Raw genomic sequence first — 12042 nt, forward strand, 5'->3', positions numbered from 1 at the left:
AAGGCTGAGCTTGTTTCAAAGCTGAAGTCGGTGACTGTGGAATATAATTTTACATTTTCAGCATATAAGACAACAAAAACTCTGTATGTGGCTAAGTGTCGTGTTCAAGGATGTGGTTGGAAACTTAGAGCGAGTGTGAAGTATGGGCCAAAGACATTTTGGGTGACAAAATATTCGAAAAAGATGAAGAATCGGAAAGGTTGAAGAATGTTCCTTGTGCATGATGGCTGTACACATGGTAAACTTCTTGAAATGACACAAGAAGATTATGATCTGGACAACAAAATTGAGAAGATGGTGCTAACCTATTCCTTACCAAACATCATTTAAAACAAATGACTCCGAATAGGAATATACTCCTCTTATGCCTGTCACGAATAATCGACAAGTACGGAACTTGATCGAGTTATCTAAGACACACTTTGTACGCCTTTGTGTATCAAGCCTGCGCCAATACACTAAAAAAATTTGGATTGACTATATGTTAAATAATAAGTGTAGACGTTTTTGTAAATCTACAAATGTAGACTGCAGTTGAAGTCTACGTCGTAAATTCTATTAAAAGTGTATTTGTGTATTATTCATCATATTTTTTCATGATTTAATTATTTTACAGTGTATGTTAGTAAAATTTTAATGGTCTTGGATGAATTTCACAATTTAATGTGTTATAATTATACACTTGATACTTATTGCAAATTGTTTTGATTAGTATTATTCTTGAAAATTTTTGGGAAAATTTTGTATAGATTTTCTTCTTCTCACATGTGTGTTAGTTATTATTTTAGCTTATGGTGGTTTTACTTGTTTGGTTGGTTAGATCTTGTGAAAAAATTGATATCTAACAAAAAATTAATAATATCATACAAGTGAAAACAACTAAAAATGAATACAATGTTTATAGATTATGCATTAAAAAATTATTTAAAAATTAATATTTTATTATGAAAGTTATTACAGAGCAATATATTAAAAAGTATTCTTGAGTATGTTTGATTTTTCATAATCTTGATGCTTCAAATAAAGTCTTGGAAAAAGTACCTGCCAAATAAGATAGAGTTATGAGAAAAACATAAGATAAAAAATAAAATCATATTTTAGTAGACTTTTTATTAAGTCTACGTAAAGTTATTGTTTAGTAGACTTTAGTTGAAGTCTACACTAATGGAAAATTTTCATATTTAAAAGTGTGCATTTAGAAAATTTGAAAATACTTTGTTCTGGAAAATATTTCAAAAATGGTTTTTTGTCATCCTTGTAACAAAGCAAAAAGATAATGTATGAATCTATAAATTTAGTTCATTATAAACACAAAATATCTTATAATGAATATATGGAAAGCTTACATTTTTGGGAAGATGATTTGAAAATATTGGAAGAGAATACCTGCAAAATAAAATAAAATTTTAAAAAATAAGATAAAAATTAAAATCATATTTGAGTAAACTTCTAATGAAATTTGCTTAAAATTCAAGGCTAGTAGACTTCATTTGAAGTCTACCAGCCGTAAGTTTTAAGTAGATTTCAAATGAAGTCTACTCTATCAAAAAAAATAGATCTGAAAAATAATACATTAAAAATATGAAATAAGTTTAAATCTAAAAAACTTTTAAAAATATGATTTAATAGACAAAATAGTTATAAATTAAAGACATATTAATATGAATTTTAATATGTAACTTTATTTGAATATAAATACTAGAACACATATTTTAAATCTATAGATGTAAACCTTACATTTCTAGGAGGAGAAGAGAACAACTATGGAAGAAAATACCTGCAAAATAAGATAAAATTATTAAAAAACATAGAAAAAAAATTAAAGTCATATTTTTGTAGACTTCCAATGAAGTCTGCTTAAACTTTATGGTTTAGTAAACTTCATATGAAGTCTGCAAGCTTTAGTAAACTTCTTTAGAAGTCTACACTGTCTGATAATTTTCAGATCTGAAAAATCTATATATTTTGAAATGTGAAAATAATTTTAAATCTTAAAATACTTTACATAATATAATTTATAAGGTAAACTAGTAGCAAATTAATGTAGAGAGCTTGATCTATAAATTTATTTGAATATAAACATGTAAATACATATTTAAAATCTATTAATCTAAAACTTACATTTTTAGAGGAGATGATGAAATCCATGAGTGATAATACCTACCAAAAAAAGATAATATTGTGAGAAATAAACATAAAATACACATTTAAAATCTATAGATCTAAAACTTACATTTTTTAAAGGAGAAGATGAAAACCATGAATCATAATATCTAAAATGACAAGATAATATTGTGAGAAAGACTTGAGAAAATTTTAGAGAGAAAGAAGATAATGAGAGAGATTTAGAAACAATTGAGAGAATTTTAGAGAGAAGAGAGAAAGTTTTAGAGAGAAGGGAGAGAGTTTTAAGAACTTGTGCAGCCACTTTAGAGAGAGATTGAATAAATTTTGTTTATATAGGGAGACAAAAATGTAACTAGGTTAAAATTTACGATACTGTAGACTTCGTTTGAAGTCTACTAAAATTAAAATTTTGGAGTAGATCTTACTATAACATAGTAGACCTTTTTGGAAGTCTACTATAATAATTTAATTATTGTTGTTTATTCTTTATTATTTTAATAATTTTAATATATGATTTATTAAATTTATTTCTTTATTTTTTAATAGTTATAGTATATGATTTCACTTTTTTATTCTTAAGGAACTTAACTTAGTTTAAATATAATGATTTTTTGTAAAACAAATTGAAAAATATAGACTGAAAAAGACGTCTTCAGATAAATAGACTTTATTGTAGGTCTACGAAACCCTAAACCACAAATATCAAACCCTAAATGTTTTGCTTGATAATCAAAAAGTCTCATTTATACAAAATATAAACTACTAAACATTAATATGCAGATTTAAGTTAATAAAACAAAAAAAAAACAAAATCTAAAATCTAACCCTATGAAATCAACTACTAAAAGACATAACATGTTAGAACCTTTTGTTTCTAAACTATGAACATAGTCTAGCACATGATAACCAAATTAGTATATATTCTTCAAAATTGTTCGATTATATGAAATTTTAATTTATTTACTTCATATTATCCATTATATTGATGATTAATTAAAAATATCACAATAATTATTTTTATACAGGTTCAAAATTAAATTAGTAGACCAAATTAGAGTGTAGACTACAAAACAAGTCTATAAAGTAGACTTCGTAGGAAGTCTATATATATGTAGACTTCTTTTATTACGTGTAGACTTCCAAAGGATAGAAACGTAAAATACATTTATGTTTTTTGTTTGGTCATAAGGGTGAAATAGTACTTTCACTACTCCTTTAGGTTGGTTTTGCATTTGACTGAAAGTGGGGTACACTTTTACATTTGACTTGAATATTTGGGTTGGTTTTAGCAAATGTCCCTATTTTTTATTCCATCTTTCTGAGTTTACAGCATAGATTATTATTTTGTTGTTGCATATCACACATAACCCAAATGTCGGTCCAATCTATTATGCAATTTGTATTCTCGTTTATTGAATTTTCTATAACATGTATATAGTTATGACCACATCCACATTTCTCATGCCATATATAAATTCCACTCCAAACCATAATCTTCGCCAAATTGGCAGTTTCTGTCCACAAATAAAATTTCTCATCCACACAACAAACGTCCACACATCATGTGAGTGTCCACGATTGTCATTTTCATTAAAGGTAAAATTGTCCACAATCTATAGCTGGCCCACAATAAAGTGTGTCACATGTGAGAAGTGTCTCTAAGTGTAAAGGAAAGTCAAAAAGTGTCTATGAGTGTAATCAACTCAATTATTTCGGCTTAATTATGCAGTATATAGCTAACATAAGCTAAAAACAGAAACTCGCTACCAAAAAGATCAAACATTCTGCTAGTCATAAACACACAATGACTGAAGGAAAGTACATAGTCTAACTTCATGAAAATCGGTGTGGAAAACAAGTGTGTAACATGTAAATCGATTCTAAAAATGATTAATGTTAGAACTAGATTTTGACCTGCGCTTTTTTCCGATTAAAAATATTGTTTGATATGAATTATTATTTTGGTTTTGATGTTTTGAAGTATATTATTAAGTTATAAAGTGTTATTATATCGAAAAAGTAAAAGAATTTTAGTTTAAAATTATATAATTTATCAAATAGTTTATTTTAGATTTTATATGTGTATTCTTATGTTACAACGTCATCGTTGCATTTTGTGTGTATTTTGTAAGAGTTATATTTGTTGAATTGATGAGACAAAAAAATTATTTGGCAAATTTTGGGCTAATCTAATAGTATATATATTGTAGAATTTTTAATAGTATATATACCCGAACCAAACCTACAGTCTCAGAAATAAATCAGGTGATTCATATAAATATGGTCTGAATTTTGTTAAAACCTTATATATAAAAATCTGATAAAAGTCGGTAAAAACGTAAAAACTATCATTAACCCGCTTACCAATATTGGTTGACCCGATAAAATCCCATATAAATTAGATGATATTTTTTCAAAACTCAATTCAAACTTTTGAATCAAGCTTTGAAGCACGGGGTTAATACTTTTTCAAAAGAGAAAAATCTTGTTTAACTTAGGTATTCCAAACCTGGTGAAGAGTTTATACCAATCTCAATGTGTTTAGTATATAATATATGATTGAATAATCCGCGGAAACCTACAAGCTTGAAACTCAAATAATATAAATATTAATTCTGGACCTAATTATATTTGTAAATTTATTTTGTTATTTAAATTGAATTACAGAAGTGGACTTGTATTTGTTGCCCAAAAAAAATACTAATCATTATTTTGGATTTTAGTAACTGTGCTTCATAAGTAAAAATCAAGTCAACTTATTTTTTATAAAAAAAAAGAGAGAATATGGAGCAATATTTTCTAAATTATTTGTATTTTTTAATTTTCCATAATATAGTTTAAGTGGTTGTATCTGAATTATAGTAAAAACTCAATTAAATAAGTTGGCCCGAGGATAATTTTTAACTAACTTCATATGCATTTTTTCAAAATTTTCAGTACTTATATGTTAATATCGTTTTTTTATGAACTGAAAATAATATAATATACTACTAAGTTTGATCGGTTCTATAGTAAAACATGATTTTGCGATAATTATTTATCATACTTCATTAACTCATTTTTTTAAATACATGTATTACTTACCAGACTATTTTAATTCAAATGGCATGTATTATTTAATGGTGATATGCATCATCCCATTCGTTTTATATAGATATGAATTTAAGAATTAAAATAAACATTATATAATATATATATGGTCACATACATAATAGATTAGTCTATTGACCCACGAGTTTATATATTATTGCATCAAAAAATTCTTGGTTAGTAAATCATATATAGGATATCAATAACTAAATGGAAAAATTTATAATCAAGGGGTGAGATTTAATTATAGAAGGTAATATAGTAGTTACCATTATATAGGAGTGGTACACTTATAATATCTAAAGAAAATCAGAGAAATTTATGAAAATATATTGTTAGGAGAAATTTAAGTAGGACCATGAAATTATTAACTCTTAAAATAGTCCAAACAACCTTGTATAAGTAGATTTTTCAAGACTGCTTCCCTTTTAATAGAATAAACTAGATTTTGACCCGCGCTTTAAAAGCGCAGATTTTTCTTTGGATTATATACAAAATTTGTGAATTAATATTTTGAAAATGTTGTAAATTATTATGTTACAAAATCATATGATGTCAAAAAAATAATTTATTTAAATTATATAATTCATGAATTAATTTATTTAAGATTTTGTATGTATTCTTTTTTTGTTCAAATATATGTACACTCTTATATAACTCTCTCTTATGTATGAACATTTTACCAAACCTGTAAGTTGTTAAAATGCTTTGATGAAAACACTAATTTGTTATATTTTTGTGATGAAAACACTGACTCATTTAAATAATAGATATCTAATATATGGTTCATTAAAGTCTTGTTATATGAGGTATAATGTTGGTTTATAATATTTTCATACCATCATTCGATACAAACATATTATATAAACATTACTAATAGAACAATGGTTAATACAAAACCTACGTACATATTTAAAAGGCTATAGGTCGACAGTTTAGATTATAATATTTAAAGTCAATAAACAGTAATATGTTTTATTTAAATGTAGGAGATTTTTATTTGGTTGCTATAAAATAGATTGGTTATAAGATTTAGTTATATATAATAGGTTGGACTAAAAAATAAAAGAGTCCAAACAACCTTTATAAGTAGATTTATTAAGGTTGCTTCCCTTTTAATAGAATAGATTGTGAAAGTAGGAGCCAGAATTTTTAAACAAATATCTCCACCTAAATAATCTATAGAGAGAAAATATCTTTCAACTGTTAGGAAAGAAAATAAAATCTTTATTTATGTGAGAATGGTCCACACTCCTTGATTCACACTTATCTTTCTTATTTTTTGAACTTTCAAAACAATAATATCCAAACGGCAATAATAAGAGCGCCTCCATCAGTAAAAAAAACTATGTAAGTTTCTAAAATACATAAAAATATTAATATTATAATTATTTACTTATTTTTTATTTTCTTAAAACCAATTAAATCATTTATCATTTAGTTTTTTCAAAAGCTATATAAGTTTAAGATTTTTACACACTTTCTCTCCTAATTTTTTTTTAAAAAAATCTCTACGTCTCCTCCTAAGTCATACGACAAACAAAATCCAAACATTTTGCTATTAATTGGATTTGGAGACTTAAAACAAGGTCTTCGTTCAAAGTATTGTCTTCATCAAACAAAGAGGGAAATAAAACGCAGACGTAAAAAATGATTTACTTCTATTTTGGATATTGGATATGCATGGAAATAATTTGAAATTGAGAATATAAGTTTTGACCTAGCACATTTGTGGATTTTAGGAAAATACAAACTGGCATACCAGTTTTGTACTAATCCTTGACGTGTTCATCACTGGGCGGTGACGTTCTATATAAAGTTTATCTTGAGGTTTCTTACATTACATACAAATATATATTTGATAATCCGTCATCTAGTAATTTGAAGCTGCTCGTTCTGATTCTCTCCACCCAGAGGTAAACATTATCTTCCGGTACTCAACATCATCTTCTCTTTTTTTTTTTTGGAGATCGCATTTTCTGTTAAAGAGTTTATGATCAATGTTTGGCAAACCTATTCTTGGTCTATGTTTAAGAATTATTCACAAATTGAAACTCAGAGTCTCTGTATGTTGCAGGATTTCAACTAAAAGACCTAAAAGGATATATTTTGAGGAAGAAATGTTGCAATCGGAAAGCCTTAGAAACGCAGCTAGAGTACATAAAGAGGCCGCTATGGAGTGCTACAAAGCGGGCAGGTTTGGTAGAGCCAAAGATAAAGCATACGTCGCTAGTTATATCTTTCCCGAGCTTCCTGGTCTTCGCCGTCTCAATGCCGTTCTTCAGGTGCTGATCGGGTATGATAAGAAATTCATCGGTAGTGTTGACTGGTACGCTGTTTTAGGGGCTTACCCAACCGAGGATGTTCCAACAATCCAGGAACGTTACAGAAAACTGTTTCTGGACATGACCATGGACGATGGCGAGTCTCTCGATGGCACATATAAAGCAAAGAAGATATTGTCTGACTCCTGGAAATTCTTGTGCAATGAAAAGGGCAAGAAACTTTATGACATGAGGCGCCACGAGCTTCAATTAAGAGATCGACAGCTCCCGAGCTCGTTATTTGTTCCCGTGGTTTTGTCGGCACCTAAACCGAACATGTCTAATGAACAGATGGTACAACCTCCTCCTCCTGCATTCAGAGTTAGCGGAGGAGAAAGAAAACGAAAGGCGTCTTCATCAACAACTGTCCCTCATGTCAACAAGGGAAGAAAAAAACAGTGAAGACCAATTCTCAATCCTGTTTTCTTTCTAGACTTGATATAATAAACTACAACGAAGCTGAGTTAGTATCCGTGTGATACTGATTCAGTGACTTTATCTCTGCCTTTTATTTCATTTTCAAAAGTTGATAGATGTTCCTAGGAACATGATTGTATCTTGAAGCAATGTTATCTTTTAGGAATGAGACTTTGATTTTACCATATATCATTTTGAAAGTAGTTTTCTCTATCAAAGTAGAAATAATAATAACATTTGCATTACATAAAGCTTGACTTGTTTTTCTGTTAGCACCCGCAAATACGCATTTACGGGTGGTAGTGGTTGTTAACGTTTTGTAACAATTACAAAAACACTATAAATCACTTTAAATCGTTTTAAACTTATTAAAATCAACAGTTGGTTTTCGCTATCGTTTACGATTACGACGGTTGAGAATGAAATATTTAACAAATAAATATTAATATATTATAAATAAAAATATATAAATACATTTTTTAGCTTATATTCACTAACATTATATTTTTTGTATTATACAAACTTTAAACCAAAAATATTCACTATAATTTTTAAACAATAATTTATGTACATATAGAAACCAAATTTTGTTTGAAAGTCTAATATAAATCTTCATAATTGTTTTTGAAATTATAACTGTCATCTAAGCTAAAAAAAATTAAATAAATAAACATAATAATATTATTAATTATATTAAATTAAGATTTTATATATGTTATCATAATAATATGATTTGACATATTTATAATGTGTTAATTTTGACAATTTATTGTTAAATTATTGCATCATCTCATAATCAACAAGTCATAAGTATTTCGCAAATGTATCAACTCTTAATTGTTGTACCAGTCATACAACTTAATAACGTTTGAAACCACGTCTATCCACATCTGCAAACTCCCACAACCATATCCAAAATTGTTGCATTCAACCATCCAGACCCTTAATTTATCCAGATAACGATATATACTTGACTAGTAAATTTTTATTGAAAACTAAGATTTTTATTTGATTTGTATTTAACGTTAATATAATAACTAGATTTTGACCCGCACACCCGTGCGGGTGTAGTTTTTTAAAAAAATATGATGTTATTTGATTTTTATGTTACTATTTAGGGTTGAGAAAAAAACTTGAATTCGAAGAATTGAACTGATTCCAATTCGAATAAGTAGTACTAAATCCGAACCGGAATTGATTAAATATCTAATTTATTCAAAATTTTGGTATTTGAAGAACTGAAATATAATCCGATCTGAACCGAAGTATTTTGGGTATCCAAAATAGAGTTATATACTTATATATATTAATTATTTTTAGATTTAATATATATAAAAATATCCAGAATATATATGATACATTTAAGTTCACTTAAATGCTTGAAAATATATACAAATAATCAAACATAAATATCTTAAATAGTTAAAATATACTCAAAATTCCAAAAATACTTAAATAATTATTAATTATCTATCCAAATATTTAAACCAAACCTATTTAAATTGGTTATCCAAATACGAACCAAATCCTCAAAAATCTGAAATGAATACGAAATCCCAAAAAGACATGAAAACGAACCCGAACGCTCATCCCTAATCACTATTATATATATCATATATGTGTCATCATAGGTTACAAAATATGTGTTATCATATAATTAATCGTATTTTATGAGTACCATCAAATACGTTTTCTTATAATTAATAATATTTTATACGTACAATCATATAAGTAATCACATATATTATATTTTAAAATTTAATGTGAAATATGAAAACCATAATTTAAGTTGGTGTTTGAAATTGGGCTTTGTATTGTATTTTTCTTATATATATTGAAAACATTTTTATAATAGTTATTGGAAAATATGTTAGTAAAAATCAAATTTTGAATATATATATTTTTTTTTGAATGAATTTTTGATGTAAATCAATTTTAAATTATTATTTTGATTTGAATATATATACCAAGTAACATAAACTCATTACTTTTTAATATAATGTAATGGACTTCCAATTTTTTTAGTAGCATAAGTCCATTATTTTTTTCCTAACTTACTGTTATCCATGTTTCCAAACAGTATTATTTTTTTTAACTACTATCCATATTTCCAAACAATCTCAATGTGTACTTCAACTTTAATAATATAGATTTGGCAAAACTAGTAACTCCAACATATAATACAAATTATAATATTAAATATGTTTGAACAAAGAATTACTAAGATAAGCTAGAGAGTAGGCACATAAATTAAAAAAAATATTATTTGCTTTTGTAAAGCACTGTATGAATATACTCCCTTTAACTCCAATCAAAATCTCATGTCCCAAAATCTAAATACTTAGGGGCTGACTGGCAAATGCTCTAGATGTTGTTGACAGTCATCTCTATTTCTAAAGCTATTTTGTAAAGCAATCATGCTTTAACTTTTAAAAAATAAATCTAGGGCAACCAAAATTTAGAAAAGGAAATATCTTAAGAGAAAAAGACTAAGATAGCACCAAACCAAGTTTTTGTTCCCAAAGTAGCACTCAAGGCTCAAAGTCACAAAAATAGGTTTCATTAAAGAGGTAAATATACACTTATACCCCTTGGATTAATTAATCCAAACCTTAGGGTTTAGAGTTAAGGGGGTGGGGTTTTGGAATTAGGGTTTAAAATTTTATAAAAAATAAATACTAAAATAAAAAAATAAAAAATTTTAAAACAGTTTCAAAAATTATTTTTAAATTATAAAAAGAAAATTTGAAAAAATAAAATAAAATAAAAATTCAAAAAAAAAAATTTGAAAAAAAATTATAAAAATTTCGAATCTGAAAACATATAATCTGAAACTATAAAAAAAAATTATTTTTTTTTTATTTTTTTTTTATTTTTATTTTTTATTTTATTTATTTTTGTTTGTTTATTTAATTTTAAACCAAGGGTATTAGGGATATTTTACCCTTTAATGAATGTCATTTTTGTGACTTTCTCCTTCTAGTGCTATTTTTGAGACATAAACTTCAAAAGGTGCTATTATTGACAATTGCCCGTATCTTAATTCTAGAAGTCCTTTTTTCTACAGCTTTTATTTAGTGCTTTCAGTATATTTGAAAATATTTCGATAGCAAACAAATTAAAACCACAGCCAAAATACTCACAACAAATAATTTCTAAAGCATAAAATCTAAAACTAGAGAACCAACCAATCATCTCCTTAGGAATTGAAATATAAATAATGGAAAGCTCAATTATCCAAAAAAAAAAAAACTGAAAGCATAAACAGAAAGATAGAGAACAACAAAATCATCAAGCCCAACCACAAGCCACCGCCACAGACGGCGACATTCAACCCCGTTTCACAGGAAGGGAACGAGCAGTTAAACAATTTATCGTACCAGCAGATGCTGTGGAGAATTTCAGTACTCATCAGCTTCCTTCGGGTTGGATTAAGAAAATTATGAAATCAGATCGCAATGTCCAGATGATATCTGCCGAGACTACGATGGTGTTTGCCAAGACATTGCGAGATGTTCATAGTTGATTTAACGATGCACTCATGGCTCCATACCGACTAGAAAAAACGCTGTACACTTCATAAATCGTATCTCCGCCATGGTAGCACACACATTCGCCTTTGATTTCCTTCTCGGGGTCGTCCCCAAAGATGAATCTCTCGATGCTGATCCGGCTTACATGGAAATGCATCATCCCAAAGTGGCATGCAGTCAGGCCCGTCTCAATCATTTACTAGGGCATATGCAATTTATAAAAAAATACATATAATCTGCAAAAAATTGGCTTTAATACTTTTTTTGTAGAGGGCCCTAAACCTTAACTAAAATTTACAAAAACATTATGGACCACGTGCAAATGTGCATGCAGTATCATTACCCAATGGTAATGGATGGAAGTGGAATGTACGAGCCATAGTCGGGGCCGAGTCTTTGGCCGGCGGTTAATGGTGGTGACGGGAGGATGAGGGTGGGGAAAGCGACGAAAATTGAAATGTATGGATTTTGGTTTTAAGGTTTTTGTTGGGAATTTGAATTTTCTTTTGGAGTTTATTTCTTTCATGTAAATATGGTTTGACACAAATCAA

General features: G+C 27.6%; 1 protein-coding gene across 1 annotated transcript; it reads left to right on the forward strand.

Moving 5' to 3' along the window:
* The first annotated feature begins 6987 nt into the window (after positions 1 to 6987).
* Positions 6988 to 8158, forward strand: LOC106374556. Its single transcript, XM_022692578.2, has 2 exons — positions 6988 to 7133; positions 7295 to 8158. Exon 2 carries the CDS (start codon positions 7338 to 7340, stop codon positions 7941 to 7943), a length of 606 nt encoding a protein of 201 aa, XP_022548299.2. The 5' UTR covers positions 6988 to 7133; positions 7295 to 7337; the 3' UTR covers positions 7944 to 8158.
* Positions 8159 to 12042: the final 3884 nt, after the last annotated feature.

This window comes from Brassica napus, chromosome A2 (assembly GCF_020379485.1).
Source record: "Brassica napus cultivar Da-Ae chromosome A2, Da-Ae, whole genome shotgun sequence".
NCBI classification, from domain to species: Eukaryota; Viridiplantae; Streptophyta; class Magnoliopsida; order Brassicales; family Brassicaceae; genus Brassica; species Brassica napus.